The sequence below is a fragment of the Solanum tuberosum genome, unplaced genomic scaffold (genome assembly GCF_000226075.1).
Source record: "Solanum tuberosum cultivar DM 1-3 516 R44 unplaced genomic scaffold, SolTub_3.0 scf00104, whole genome shotgun sequence".
Lineage (NCBI taxonomy): Eukaryota > Viridiplantae > Streptophyta > Magnoliopsida > Solanales > Solanaceae > Solanum > Solanum tuberosum.
The window spans coordinates 480,850-495,723 of record NW_006239030.1 but is presented as its reverse complement, the minus strand read 5'-3'; the positions used below and the strand labels follow the sequence as shown (position 1 = coordinate 495,723).

The window sequence follows — 14,874 nt, the reverse complement described above, 5'->3', positions numbered from 1 at the left end:
AGGCCAGCGGACATAGAATATTAACTAACTTTCAGACCTAGCCCATTTGTTATTAATTAAATTAATTATAAAAGAAAAAAATCCATTTTCTAAATAACCGTAATTAACCGAATAGCTTAAAATTTTCATTTAAAATTTTACGAGAACAGTGAAAGTAGTTCTACTACTTAAAATAGCCTAACAGATCGTTACATCTATAATATCGCTGAACTCATAAACTCGTTTAGATATCAAAGTTTCTCTTTTCTCAAAATAATACTCTCTTTCTTCATGTAATAGAAATACTTAGTTCCCTTATACTCTTTCTCAAACTCCTCTTTACTTCCTCAAAACTCCGTTTAAACACAAACGTCGACTTTAAAAGATTCTTAAAAGTCATAACTCAAATAGGGTTCATGCTGAAATGTAAACATGAGCGGATCAACTCAAGGATATGAATAACAGTATATAAAACTCAGTACTCAGAACTCAACGATATTACTCATCTCAAGAATACTCCATTCATAGGGTTCATGCTGGAATATAGAGATGAACGAATCAACTCAAGAATCTTATTACATAACATATAGCACTTCAATAATTAGTAATAGAATTTCAAAAGGAATTAGGAACTCAAGAACTCAAAATCAACTCAATAAAAGCTTTGGAACTTTTCCATAACTCACTTTAGTTTTGAATGTGCATTAAGACATGTGATAGGAATATGTAGGAATTCTCAAAGGTAAATGGAGCCTATAGGAGCTAATACAGAGAAAGGAAAAGTAGTCACGACTTAAAGGAACACGTTCGGATGAAACACGGAAGAGATCGGCCAGGCACAAAACTTCAGCCCCAAGTTTGGGGTGCACTGCTGGTGCGGGGTGCCAAACCCCAAACTACTGGGTCTAGGCCTGGGCATAATATGGTTAAAACCGAAAAAATTGACTGAATCAAATTTTTTTAAATTTCGATTTCAATTTTTTGGTTATTTCGGTTTCAAATTTCAATAATTTGTTTTTTCTGTTTTTTAGCTCAAGAAAATCGGTTAACTGAAAAATTGAAATTATATATATATATTACACCCTTAATTAAATTACTTTAGTCTTCATCCCATGCTCCAGCCGGCCCATTACCCATAGCCCACAAATGTGGCCCAAATTCCAATCAAAATTGAAATTCCTAAAGTGAAAGACTGAAATCCCTAACTCCCATCTCTCAACTCTCGTCAGTCGTCTCTCAGCTCTCATCTCTCATCTCTCATCTCTTAGCTCGTCGTCCTTCGTCTCTTAAGTTCAGGCCAGCCGCTGCCCGCTGCCCAGTCCTCGCTGAGTGCTCGCATCCCGCAAGCCGCTTCTCATTGACCACTGCTCAGTGCTCGCTCGCGAGTCGCGCCTCGAAGGTCAGTGCTATCGCGTCCCAACTCTTATGTTAAATACTTATATTGAATTAGTCAACCTCATACCTTAAAATACAGACCACAAGACATTTAAAACCAGATCATATTTGAAACTTCATGGAATTTCAAATTTTTTTCTTTTTGCTGTTGTTAATGTATGATAATGTAGTGATATTCTCAAATGCACATTTATGTAGTTACTTTAAAAAGTATGAGAAAGCAAAACATGAAAGAACCTAAGTAGCCCTATCATATGAAAACAATTTCTTCTAGAGAATATGCAGATCATGGTACTATTAAAGTGTAAAACTTGTCTATCCTAGTTCCTAGGACTGTTTTCAGATTCCCTTCGGTCTTCAAATCCGAATTGTCATCTCATGTTACAACATTGAGGCCAGCCTAGCTGTTGTAATTTGTTCCACATACAAATCATTTGGTAAATTAGGATGTGTTGCACTTTTGGTATATGTATAACTTGTGAATTCTATTGATGTAATACCAAACATAAGGATTCATTATTTGCTATTGCTATGGCCTATGAAGATTCATATTCAGTTGATAGATACATATACATCCTCATCCTTTGGATGCAGTCTGTTGGTGTGTTGTACTGTTGCATTTGCTGCTGCTGGTAGGTATTACTTTTAGTGTGTAATTAGTAATGTGTTGGAAGTTAGCTTAGCTTGTTTGGTGTTATAAGTTATAACTATAATAATGCTCTTTGTTTGTTTTTGGGTTCCTTGTATCTGGAAAAAAAAGTGAGACGTACTTAAAACATAAAAATATATATTGATGTGAATGAAGTTCTATATATAATACACGCATTTAAAGATGCAGTTTATCATGTAGTTGAAGTTTCCTTGTAAAGTGGACGGTTGTTGAGTAGTTATGAAACTGCTCTAATTTTTTACTTCTGTAATACTGATATATTTATACAACAGCCTAAAAATATATATTGATGTGTATATACATCAAATATGAAGACTCCTACTATAAAAAATTCCTAGATTAAATGGTTTTAAAAAAACAGTCTTTACAAATTTATAAATTGAACTTTTAAAAAATAAAATCTAGACCTTTGATGACTTTTGTCAATGTTTATATAACTGTTGGTTTTTTTTAAAGTGTATAAATTAATTTGTTTTAAAATAGTAATTTTGTATGTAAATTGATGACTTTTGTCAGAGTTAGTGTTTGTGTAAATCGAGGACTTTTGTCACTATTTATATAACTGCCGTTTTATTTTTTATTTTTAAAAAGTGTATAAATTTTTTTTTTTAAAATAGTAAATATGTCCTAGATTATATTTCAAAAAATAATAATCTATTTAACGTTCATTGAAGAGGAGTTAAATAACCAATTGATCTTTATTTGACATGTGTATTTTTATTTCAAATTTTGAATTTAGAATATTTAATTAATTATATAATATTTAATTATTTATAATTTAAAATTTTGAAAATTTGTAGTGCTGATATGTGTCGTTTTTTCTTCTCCTATTATATATAGATAGATTTAGATTTAGATTTAGATTTAGATTTAGATTAAGATTAAGATTAAGATTATGATTAAGATTAAGATTAAGATGATTATTATTATTATTATTATTAATAATAATAATAATAATAATAATAAGAGAAAATGGCCAAAACCCTCCCCAACCTATAGCCGGATTTCTAACTACACACTCATACTTCACGGGGGTCCTATTAGCCCCCTGAATTATTTTAAAATGAAATAAGTAGCCCCTTAAAACGTCATACCCAGATATGTGTCTTGTGGTGAAACACACGCGCTTGACACGTGTTTTCACCTGTAGATCTTTTTTTAAAAGACATTTTTTTTCTCTTTCTTCTTCAACCTTTCTTCTTCATTCATTTTTTAGCCCTAATTAATTTTTGAGAACTTTGATTTGGAGAAAATATTGGGGGTTAAATTGGGGGGTCTCTTTTGTCTTCTCCAGAGGGATATGTCGTCGCCGTCGGCATAGTCTTGAGAATTTCGCTACCACCACCATCTCCATCTATGTCTCTGTTATTTATCCGCCTTCACCATTAGCTCCTCCACCTACTCAAAGAGGTCCCGTCATTTCTTTCAAAGAATAAAGCTCGAAAAAGAGAACGTTCACACCACCACCAAGACCACTATGAGTCTAATTAATGTTTGTGGGTATTTTCATAATTTTATAAGTCTATACGATGGAGTTTTTATAATCAAGAGAAGGTAATTGCTTGTCGAGAATCTAGAAAACAAACTAAAAAACACATGAGGGATTTAGATCTACATGTAATTTTTTTTTCTTTTTTAGGGTACAATTGCATTTGAATCCAGATTGATTTTTCAAATTTGATTCAAATTATTTTTTGGTGATTGGAGATGGTGGATTTGATTGTTTTTTTCAAAATTTTTGCATGAGAGTTGTTAGAAATTTACAATAATGAAATCGGTGAAGATGGCGGTAATGGCGCGGCGATTTTAGGATGATAAGGGTGGAGAGATTTGACATATGCTACCATGGGGAAGAAAGAAATTAATTTAAAAAAAAATAATAATTAAAAATACAAATATTTATGAAATAACATATTTAAAACAAAATTTTAATATTGTTTTGGCTGCTCACTCTCTCAAAGAGAGTGAAATACACTCACTTTGCCATGCAAGCATTTAGAGAGGTAATAATTTCAATTTTATAAAATTCACGGGTAATAGGACCTCCGTAAAGTATGAGTGTGTAGTTAAAAATTCGGCTATAGATTGGAGGGGCTTTTGACCATTTTCTCTAATAATAATAATAATAATAATGACAGTTTTGATATTTTTTCACAGCTTAAAAATCATTTAAGTTTGAGGGATGATTACTTTCCTATCCCTTATAATATTTTCCTAATTCCAACAATACCCTCACTATCTAAGCCCTAATCTTTTCCGCTTTTCTTCATTCTTCACTGTCTCTCTTCTTTTCTCCATCTTTGCGATTCTTGGAGTTTGCTCAGAGATTTCATTCTCATATCAAGCTTCTGGTAAGTTCTTCTCCATCAATTCAATCTCTCCATTTCGGAATATACATTATTCTTGAACCTTTTACTTGTTTATTTACTATTATTTCTGCTCCAAATAGACGAGTGAATGAATCATTGCTTTTATTTCTGTTTTTTTTCAGTGAATTGTTGCATAAAAATAGGGTTTTGTGTAAAATTATTGCATAAAAATCAGATAACTGATGTTGCTGGATTTGGGATTAAAAACAGTAAAAGTTTCGCCTTTCTTTAGAGAATGATTGAAACTAGTTTAGGACGAAGTAATGCCTCAAAAAGTACTAACATCTCACCAATTTGTAGTACCATTAATACAATTAAAACCCAGAAAAAAAATCCCCAAACTTAATCCAAAATGTATATAATGATGTAATCTTTTTAGCTCAATGGGTATAAAATTTGGATCTTTTCTTGAAGGCTGAGAGACTGATGTGAAGATTCATACTTGCTAGCATAAGACATAGTAGAAAGATGAATTGATAACTGCTACTGTCGATGGTTGTTCTCTGCTTTCTTTGAGGATACAATGCTCTCTGGTTTACTAGTGTTTATGGTTTTTCTTTTCTCTCTTTTCCCCCTCTTAGTTTTTTCTTTTAGCTTCTTCTCTGTCTATTTTTTTCTTCTTAAGAGAATGTAAAAAAATACAAGTTACTTCTAAAAGTGATTTTCCTAACTAGTCATAGGAAATCGTATCCTCCTATATACTCCTTTTGTTCACTTGTACTTGTCATATTTCACTTCGTGAGAATCAATTTGACTAATTTTTAGAGTTAAATTCAATTAGATTAATTCTATATTTGAAATATTTGAAATGTTAAAATTTAGATGTTCGAAAACTATACGAGAAATACTACAAGTTGTAATCCTTCTTATATTCATATGTTGATGAAAACTACATCTTTAAATGTTGGTCAAAATGCATGTAGTTTGACTTTCGAGAAGCGAGGAGGGAGTATAAAGTTATAACCAAGGTTGCAAACTTGCAATTCAATTTCTTTTACATCAATTTTTTCTTTTATATTTTTGTCTTTTTGATGTTTTTAGTTTTTTTTGAAAAAAAAGTTTGTCAAGTTGATTCTTTAATCATGAATGACTTGTTATTCTAGTTATTCCTTGAATTTGGGATGTCATAGTGAACAAAGAGGTGTTTCCTTGAGTCTTCTGTGCCTGTTGAAATGGCTGTCAACTCTGATTGCTGTAATGACATAGGAGATTTTTTGAATGTAGTTAATTTCTGAAGGTTGCATCCTTCCTTGATAGTGTCTTTAGGATTCTGAATCCCGGAAGCCTGCAATTTCTTTTCTGAATAAACAATGGGCACAACACTATTTAGTTGCAGTTCGAAGTGATTCTCGATGAAATTTTGAGAGCGATCCTTAGTTTTCCATTTAGTAACTGTTGCAGTGAGATCACCGATAGCATTAGTTTCTTGACATGAGGTGCTCACGATTCAATTTTCAATGATCTTTCTCTGGAATGATGAAAGTAAGGGGTAGAGTAAGCGCTGATTAAAAATAGTCTTATTGGAAGGTAAGTCTGTCATGATGTGTTCATAGTAATGAATTATGCAATTCACAGTTTCCAGATTACTAAGAGCCTGTTTGGATTGGCTTATTTTAGGTGCTTTTAAGCACTTTTGAAGTGTTTGGATAAAAATAAAAAGTGCTTTTAAGCACTTGTTTTTAAGTCAAAATAACAAAAATAAATCAAAAGCCATAAGTTAGAAATCCTAACTTATGGCTTTTGGCTTTTAAGCCAAAAGCAATAAGCCAATCCAAACAGGCCCTAAGTCTTTATGCACAGAATTATGGGTGACAATACTTTTGGTTAATTCTCAAAAAAACTTTTGCAACATCCAAAAAAAAAGATTGACAATAGATTGTGATGCTTGTCTTTGTGTGTATTTGACAAGTTTTATTTGTAACAAATTTAATGTGTACTCTGTGATGAGAGTTCTGAAGGAAAATAGACAAAGGAGGAATACCCTGTTGGCAAGGGCCCTTCACAAGATTTTGAGGGTTTGAGTCACTAATGGAGCAAAGTGAAAAAGGCCCACTGTTAATCTCCTCTGTAAGGGGGTCCGAGGGAGGGCGGGGGATGATGGGTTACCATATTCAACAGAAAAAGGAGGAAATCTTGAAGTTATCAAGGCTTTTGATGCTTGAGTTTTTCTTTCACCGATCACTGTACCACATGTTGCTGGCTTACTACTGTACTCCACATAATTTGATTATTAATTACACTAAATCTATTTGAACATTGTTTACACCTATTGGTATAACTGGTGTTCTAATTTGGTAATGCTTGTATTATGTCTATTCGTGGATTATATTGTATCTGACTTTCTCATTCCTATCACAGAATCTTTTCCAAATATGGCTGCATCTTCTTCTTCTTCTCGGTTGGTTCGTGGTAAGGGGCTTTACTTGCTTTGATTGCTAATATGGAGCGGTATGATATTCATTTGTGTGAGATGGAACTTGTGACTCTCATTCTTTTTCAATGATAATATGTTAAAATGCCAATGATATTCTCTCCTCCCCCTGCCTCATGGGAAAAGGTGATGTTTCAGGCAGATAAACTAATGAAAAAAGAAGTGTGTAAACAAATAAGAGTAAGTTTTAGGGGTTACAGGCCGAGATACTCCATTTTTTGATCCGCAGAGAGGTAGTTTTTCATGTACATGTTCTAGTTATTCTCCACACAACAAACTCATTTTATATTTCTTGCACGGAGCAGCTCATAAACAGGAACTACATGTTTTGTCTCTAGTGATATAATGTATTACCTCCCCCCCCCCCCCCCAATTTTTATGGCACTTTCTGTATCCTGAGAGTAGACTAATCTTCAATTGGATTAGATCAACTCAATATTTTATAATTTAGATTCGCAAACTATACGAAAAGTACCACAAATTGCAATTCTTCTCATGTCAACATTACAAAAAAAATACATTTTAAAGTGTTGGTCAAAGTTTACATAGTTTGGATGTCGAAAAGCAAAAAGGGCCACCATATAAATTGGGTAAGAGGGAGTAGTTACGTGTCGGACTATTTTTCCCTTTTTCTTTCTCTGAAATTTTTCCATTGGAAAAGGAGAAACGATTAAGTAGTGCCTTCGTCACTATTAACGACTAATCTACTCATTCAGTGGGGTTTGGTATCAAAATCTTTGAGCAGTGAATGTCATCTTCATTCTTTACAGCATAGCAAGTAGAACTTAGATTTATAGTTGTAAAGGGTGGGTTTTACCCATTTACTGTTAAGTCTGGATCATTGGAGATTTATTCTCTTGTGTGAATAAGACTTCTGCTGAATCAATTTGCTCCATTCCAAGCTGTATACCCTCATTGTCCTAAATGATGTTTATGGACTCGTTTTTTCTACTTGATACAGCTTTTCTTGCTTGTTTCTTTTTAATGTTCTTAAAGGAAAAAAAATTAACTGATACTTGGTCTCAAAGTTGGAGTGTGAAACTACTACACCTATAAGCTTATTTAATCATTTTTAAGTTGAACATGATAATTCAACTTGGAAAAAGGACGTAGTGTGATTTTTATCAGCCATAGAGTCACCAACAAATTTTGCACTTAGACAACTTTGCAGAAATGGTTAATTGGTTATCCAATATTGATGGTTTTATGTGCATTACGAAGCCCGTTAGCAACTGCAACTGGATACTATGTTCCCTGTACCAGCTCATTGAATCCACTGCCTTCCTATGCTATCCACATTTCCTAATCATCAGCTCTTCCTTATTTCCTTGTCTGTATGCATGGCCTGTGCTTAAATTTTTTTATGTTGAAACTGCAGCAGTGGGTCGTTCATTGTTCAGTGGTCTTTGCAACAATGCTGATGGTTTAATGAGATCAACACACGAGATGATGTGCAATCATTTGTTATTCCAGGTTCGTCTGCTATGCTGTTTAATTCTCTCACCCCCAATACCCTAATCTTTTTCCGGTTTGTGCAATCTTAATCAGTCATTGAGCATGAAATTTGGATGTTGCGTGCATTTTGTCAACGCATGATATTTTATAATATAATATCGCAAGCTACATCATTCATAAATCATACCTCACATTATGATAAGCCCTTCTTACTGATCAAAAATTTCAAATGCTTAATTTTTATTAAAGGAAGCAACTTAACAACATCACATGGCTGAGTTGCTATGAAAAAGGTCTTGAAACTTATGAGTCGACTCTGCTAATTGAGTAGTAGTTGAATTGTCTCTTGTTACAATGATTGTATAGTTTTTTCACTTGTTTTTGGTCCTTTCAGCAACAAAGAACTTTCATACAAATGAGGACGAGTCTGAAAGTGGTAGACAATTCAGGTGCAAAGAGAGTTGCATGCATCCAAGCACTAAAGGGAAAGAAAGGAGCAAGATTAGGAGACACAATAGTTTGCTCAGTGAAGGAAGCTCAGCCAGGTGGTAAGGTGAAGAAAGGAGAAGTGCATTATGGTGTTGTTGTCCGTGCTGCTATGCCAAAGGGCCGCTGTGATGGGAGTGAAGTAAAGTTTGATGACAATGCCGTGGTACTCATCAACAAGCATGGTGAACCCATTGGAACCAGAGTTTTTGGTCCAGTGCCCCATGAGTTGAGGAAAAAGAAGCATGTTAAAATTCTTAGTCTTGCAGAGCATATCGCCTAATGTTTCAGCCTCTTGATTGTTAGGTACCTCTACTCAATGATTATTCAGTCGCGCGAGCCGATTGTTAGACAGTTTTGAATTTATTGTATTTGGAGGAAACTTGTTGTTGTCCACAAGCTGCAGAAGATGTTTTTTTAATCATCATAAACGTTTTGACTTGTACATATAATTGTTGGCCCACAAGGCACAGTGCTGTTTCTGCAACCAGTGCTCAAGGCACAATGTCCACAAACTGACTTGAAATAAATATATCACTAACACAATTATTGGACCCTTTTAGTGTCATTGTTGGAGTGATGGGCTTATGCTTCTCACTTTTTCAAAGAAAATATCATTTTCTTCTGTTCATTTTTTAAGTGGCCAGCAGATCATAATTCTTCTGTTCATTTTATAAGTGGCCAGAAGATCATAATTCCTCTCATTTTTAGTAACTATCCTCTAATAATAATGCATGCACTTGAATCTACCGTTAGGTGATCGACACCAATGGAATTGGGCGTCGCGTCCTTGTAGCTTACTGTGCTATTCATGGAAACTTGTTTTATACCTTTAGGCCTAAAATGGTTAATGAAATTGGGCAAGTTTAGCGATGGGATGTTCAACTCCCATTGACTCATGTATCTCACGTTATATACCTGAATAATCCTAACAGCTTTGTATGATTTTTGAATTATATATTTCGTATATTTTGTTTTATATTTATAGTATGAAATTTCAAAGCAAGAGTGTTTAACTGATCAACTTTTACTATATGTGGCTACGCTACTGGTCACAAGTTTTGTCTAATTGAAGTAGGTAAAGAAACTTAATTTCATGATTGTCCAAATTCTTTTCGTGTTGCAAAATAAGTAGTTGAGGTTCAGATGATCCAACTCATGAATATGGTACAGGGCAGGCCATATTTTACATTTTATAGTGGCACATTCATTTTTCTTGGTACATACTGTGCCCCTCTTTCTCTCTGTTTCTGTCTTTTAACTCAGTAGCAAATTATAAAATGGCATCACTAGTGTTGATGCTGGAAGCACTTATCAGATCTCGCGAGGACATCTATCTGCAAGGACAAGACGATGGGCTGCTTCTCAATGCTGAAGAAACAGGCGATAATAATAGTAACACGAATTTGGTTACTCGAAACAAGGATTATTACTCTTACTATTACTGTGGCTGGATAGTTGAAGCTGAGGATGTTCCTAGCTGGAACATTATATCTTAATTAGTGTTGTATTTGACCCATATAAAGAAATCCTAGAAAGAGGGCTAAACAGGCATTTCCAAGTGTATATAGTGCTAGTACGCTTTTATGTAAGTTGTTTCTTTATCCCTGGTCTGATATCTGGTCAAGAAATGGAAGTTGGATCCTAGTGTTCAACTTAGTCCATAAATCCCTGCAGCAAACATGTAAGCAGGGCCATATTTATGATATGATCAATTTAAATGTGATGTTAATTGGAAGCGCGAAACATTATGTCAACCGTATATGTCTAGTGTGTACATCAAATATTATGCGAATAGCAGGGGACTTGAGCCTGAGGCTAACATTTTGGTGAAACTAATCGAACTATAAGCTACACAATGTATTCTTCATTCATATTAATCAAAGAAAGTAACAACTTGTTCTGCTTTTGGCATGCAACATCAACAAAGGAAAGGTGGAATGGGGTTAGATAAGAAAGTTCATACTTAAGATGCACAATCTAGGTACATATATAAGGTGCATCTTTTACAATGAAACGTGGTACATATGTTCGTAATAAATTTGTTATTCGTCACAACAACAACAACAAGAAAGACGTGAAAGGGTGTATATAAGCAATAAAGTTGATTCTTGAGTTGGAACTAATAGGGATGCATAAGCCAAGAATTGCCATCAACATAATAGGTCTCAATAAAAGGCATGGCCTCTTCATCGTTGAGTATTCGTGCCCACGGAACTCTTCCTGTCATGTTGGCTCCTGGTCCACTGCACCTGTACTCCCCATAATACACTCTCCTACATCCATTTTTTCAACTTCATTGCCAAAACAATTTTGAAACTATAAAAGAACAGTAAAAACCAAAAGACTTACGAGTCTCTAATTGTTTTGCCCCAATCATTCCATCCTAGTGGAAGAACAATGTTGTCCATGTAAGTGTAAGAGAAAATCACTCTAGAATAATCACCCCACGCTCTGCCTAAATAAACTGATCCTGTCCCTGTTATGGTGCTGTTCTTGAACGAGAATCCACTTAATATCGACGAATTTGTACGTTTTTGGGCTGTCAGGGACGCTACTTTCTTTGCCACTGAGTTCAACTGGCAGTTCTATCCACATAATATAAAAATGTAAGTAGATTTGGGACAACTGACAGCTCAGTACACAAAGCATCTCACGTTCACATAGGGTACATGAAAGAAATGTAACTTTTCATGACAGTAGAGAAGGACAATGTCTATATAAGTTAATTAAAATGCAACTGACCTCATATAGGGATCTACCATAGCCAAAGATGAAATCAACAGAGCCTTGAATGAAGCAATTGTTAAAATAGTGAAGTCCCTTGTGATCATAAAGTGTGTCTTGGCTTCCATAGAAACTGCAGTTGTAAAATGCTGCTTTGTTCCCTGATATTCTTAGTGCCACTGCTTGTTCTCCTGCCGTTCCAACCACATGGGGTGCTGTATTCTGCAAAACCAAAGTGTTACCTCCAACCTTAGTGACGGATTTAGGATTGAACGTCATATATTCAATTTTTAGGTTCTTATCGTTGAATTCATTGAATTTTTAAAATTTGATGGATTCCTACGATCCGTATAAAATAAATTGATTTTAATTGAACCATTCGTAACTTGTTATCTACCTCCATCGTCAACAGTAGTAGAGCTAGAAATTTTAATAAAGGAATTCATGTCGTGACCCTAAGTAAGTTTTGAATTACCTTTGCCGCTACAATAAAAAAATATTTTTATCACACTGTGCGGCACTGATGATTTCATTAATAAGAATACTAGTTACTCCGTGATTGTTATATCCAGTGGCGGGGCTAGGATTTTTAACAAGAGGTTCAAAATTTGAAGAAGTAAACACATGAACTAATCGAAGGGGTTTCAACATCTTCTACATATACATAAAAAAGAAATTAACCATGTATAAATAGTAATATTTTCTACCGAAGGAGGTTTGAATGAACCCTGAAGGTATGCTGGCTCCGCCCCTTATAGCACTCCTATTACAAGTACTGACGATTTAGTACGTCCTCTGTTTAATGAAGAAAAGAGGACAATTTTAAAAAAAATGAATGATTTTTTTCATATTTAGTACAGTAAGTTTTTAATTTGAACATTCTACATAGCAAGTTTAAGACCATAAGATTGAAAAGTCTCCTTTTATTTTGTAACTGTATGCCCAGTCAAACTAAGACATTTAAATTGAAATGGTGAGAGTAATTTAATTTTAAAAGCTGGTGACAGTATATGTTAATGCTTCTTCATTTTTTTGCTTTATCTATTGGAATAATTTGTATGGCAGTAGAATTTAGGCTTCAACTACGAACTTGTAAAAACTCCATGTGACATACAAAGTTCAACTAGAATACTGTCACGGATCTATGTCATACGGAGGAAATGTGTTGGTGCATGTACCTTAAATTCGTATTTTAATCTTATGGATATTTCGTCTAATGAACAACTTATAGAAAAATCCATTTGACAAGATCACAAGATTAATATAGAAATTTACCTCAAAAATGACATTTATGGCGATAAAATAATCGGCATCGACAGAAACAGTAGCACTTTGGAATGTCTTTAAAGGCGTGCCACCGGTTCCAGTAGCTGAAGCTGTGTCATTTCCTGTAATCCGTGGCGGATTGCTACTATCGCCCCGAAATGTCACAAACGGCAAACTTCTTGGAATGTTAATCTTTTCCCTACAATTTCACTTATTGTCGTCACAATAATATTACTACTTCTACTAAAGTTTTATCTAAGTCATCATTGTCGTACCCGTTAATCGTTATACCCCACCCCCCTAAAAAGAAATAAAATACTCAAAGGTAGTAAATATAGTTTTTAATTTTATATATAGTGAAGATTTTATCCACTAAATGTAGTTAAATACCTTATCTTATACACGTGTAAGAGATTTTTTCGCAATCAATATACTTTTAGTGGCCATAAAGGCACTTATTATATTTTAAAGGTACAAATCCATGTTTGCTATAAAAAAAGAAGTTATTTGCAATTGACTTTATATATATATATATAAAAGTTAAACTCTTTTTAGATTATTAATCCGGGTTTATTATTTAGCATATGTACCTCATTATAGTGTAATTGATTTTTAGTGAAGGAATGTCAATTGACATGCCTTAGCATAAGGTGTCTCTACTACTATATCCTAATATGTTGAGTAAGTAATTAATTTGATTGCGTAAATATTTTTTATACTATCATTATGTAATAATAATGAGGTACATACCTATAAACTCCGGGTTTGATGTCCAGTATGACCCTGCGCTTGTTATAGAGTGGAATGCTAGCAAGAGCTTCCTTGATGGTGTTGAAATTGCCACTTCCATCTTGACTCACACTGATTATCATTTTGTTCATCTCTGCGTATATAAGTTTTGGATCTAAGCTGCTACTAACAGGAGCTGGAGGAGCATGTTGTTTTTTGTGTTTGATTGATTCTTGCATCCATTTCAAACTTGTTTCTCTCTTTCTACTATTGTAGTGTTTCACATTCAAAGATATCCATTCATCAAAATTCTCATTGTCTTTTTCTTGTGAAGTCAATGACATGAGTAGCATGGAAAGGAAGAACAATAATACAATAAGTGTGGAAGCTGATGCCATTGAGTTACAATGGGTACGGTGGAAGAATAAATAACTATAATTATCCAATATTAAGCACTATATATCTTTGTGTTTGCATGATCACAATTCACATGCATATATATATATATTTTGATAAAAGAAAAAGGTATTGTGGTTAGGTTTGGTCCTATCTTGACCTGTATTTACAAAAATGGCCATCACTATAGTATATTGGGAAAAGGGTCTAATATATTCCTCAACTTTGCTATTTAGAATTGATATATTCGTCATTATGAAAATGACTCATATATACCTCTACTGTTATACAAATGGATCATATATACTCTTTTCCTTTAACGGTAAGGATTTATATGAGTCACTTTCATAACAAGAGGGTATATCAGTTCTAAATGGCAAAGTTGAGGGGTATATCGTAAATAAGGGTCAAATTAAATTAGTTAATATAGATTTATTAATAAAAAAACATCATTTGTTAGATAACGTCGATATATATGCACCATATTTTTTTAATGAGAGTATATCCGTTCTAAATCGGAAAGTTGAAGTGATATAATTGCCTCTTTTTCCTTAAGAAAACTAATCTTTCATGGAAAAAAAAAAACTAATCTTTCATGGTATGCATGACATCACTGAGTGATAAGCTTCAATCATTTAAAAATAAAAATTGAAGCTGTAATCGAAAGAAAATAAAACTTAAACAAATCGTTGAGAGAGAAGCGATTTTCAGAAGAAAAAAAATATAGTAATTTTTTTAACATATTCGCTGACAGAGCAGCATTTTTGCAGGAAAAAAAAGGAAAATTACATTTCACTAACAGTATAGTGAAGTTTCGTTTTGGTTAAACTAAAAATTGAGTAACCTTTTATGTACTTTGGAAATTTTTTTTGACCGTTTTAACTACGAACTCGTATATTTGACCCCAACAATTATTAGAGGATAAATATATTTCATTTCACATAATTAATTAAGGTGCAAATTTAACCTTT

At 33.6% G+C, this 14,874-nt stretch overlaps 2 protein-coding genes across 3 annotated transcripts; one reads left to right on the top strand and one right to left on the bottom strand.

Moving 5' to 3' along the window:
* Nucleotides 1-1,192: 1,192 nt before the first annotated feature.
* Nucleotides 1,193-9,342, top strand: LOC102592234 (50S ribosomal protein HLP, mitochondrial-like). 2 transcript variants are annotated; one of them, XM_015309490.1, is made up of 4 exons: nt 1,193-1,378; nt 6,772-6,822; nt 8,223-8,317; nt 8,694-9,339. In XM_015309490.1, exons 2-4 carry the CDS (start codon nt 6,786-6,788, stop codon nt 9,066-9,068), a joined length of 507 nt encoding a protein of 168 aa, XP_015164976.1. In that variant the 5' UTR covers nt 1,193-1,378; nt 6,772-6,785; the 3' UTR covers nt 9,069-9,339. The 2 variants fall into 2 exon arrangements, with proteins under 2 accessions (XP_015164976.1, XP_006349163.1); XM_006349101.2 differs by lacking the exon at nt 1,193-1,378 and adding an exon at nt 4,274-4,395 and having other exon boundaries at nt 8,694-9,342.
* A 1,394-nt stretch (nt 9,343-10,736) lies between these two features.
* LOC102591905 (probable pectinesterase 53) lies at nt 10,737-13,990 on the bottom strand. Its single transcript, XM_006349100.2, has 5 exons — nt 13,529-13,990; nt 12,788-12,977; nt 11,531-11,734; nt 11,138-11,373; nt 10,737-11,061 (listed from the first exon to the last, which is right to left on the bottom strand). Exons 1-5 carry the CDS (start codon nt 13,903-13,905, stop codon nt 10,908-10,910), a joined length of 1,161 nt encoding a protein of 386 aa, XP_006349162.1. The 5' UTR covers nt 13,906-13,990; the 3' UTR covers nt 10,737-10,907.
* Between the last annotated feature and the right edge of the window lie 884 nt (nt 13,991-14,874).

What these genes read in the sequence shown, in the direction of transcription:
- LOC102592234 (XM_006349101.2), top strand. Translation starts at nt 6,786, where the DNA reads ATGGCTGCATCTTCTTCTTCTTCTCGGTTGGTTCGTG. An exon ending in TTCTTCTCGGTTGGTTCGTG is followed by an intron (nt 6,823 to 8,222) that starts GTAAGGGGCTTT and finishes TTGAAACTGCAG; the next exon opens with CAGTGGGTCGTTCATTGTTC. An exon ending in GCAATCATTTGTTATTCCAG is followed by an intron (nt 8,318 to 8,693) that starts GTTCGTCTGCTA and finishes TGGTCCTTTCAG; the next exon opens with CAACAAAGAACTTTCATACA.
- LOC102591905 (XM_006349100.2), bottom strand. Translation starts at nt 13,905, where the DNA reads ATGGCATCAGCTTCCACACTTATTGTATTATTGTTCTTCCTTTCCATG. An exon ending in ATCAAACCCGGAGTTTATAG is followed by an intron (nt 12,978 to 13,528) that starts GTATGTACCTCA and finishes GTGAAATTGTAG; the next exon opens with GGAAAAGATTAACATTCCAA. An exon ending in CCATAAATGTCATTTTTGAG is followed by an intron (nt 11,735 to 12,787) that starts GTAAATTTCTAT and finishes TTGGTTTTGCAG; the next exon opens with AATACAGCACCCCATGTGGT.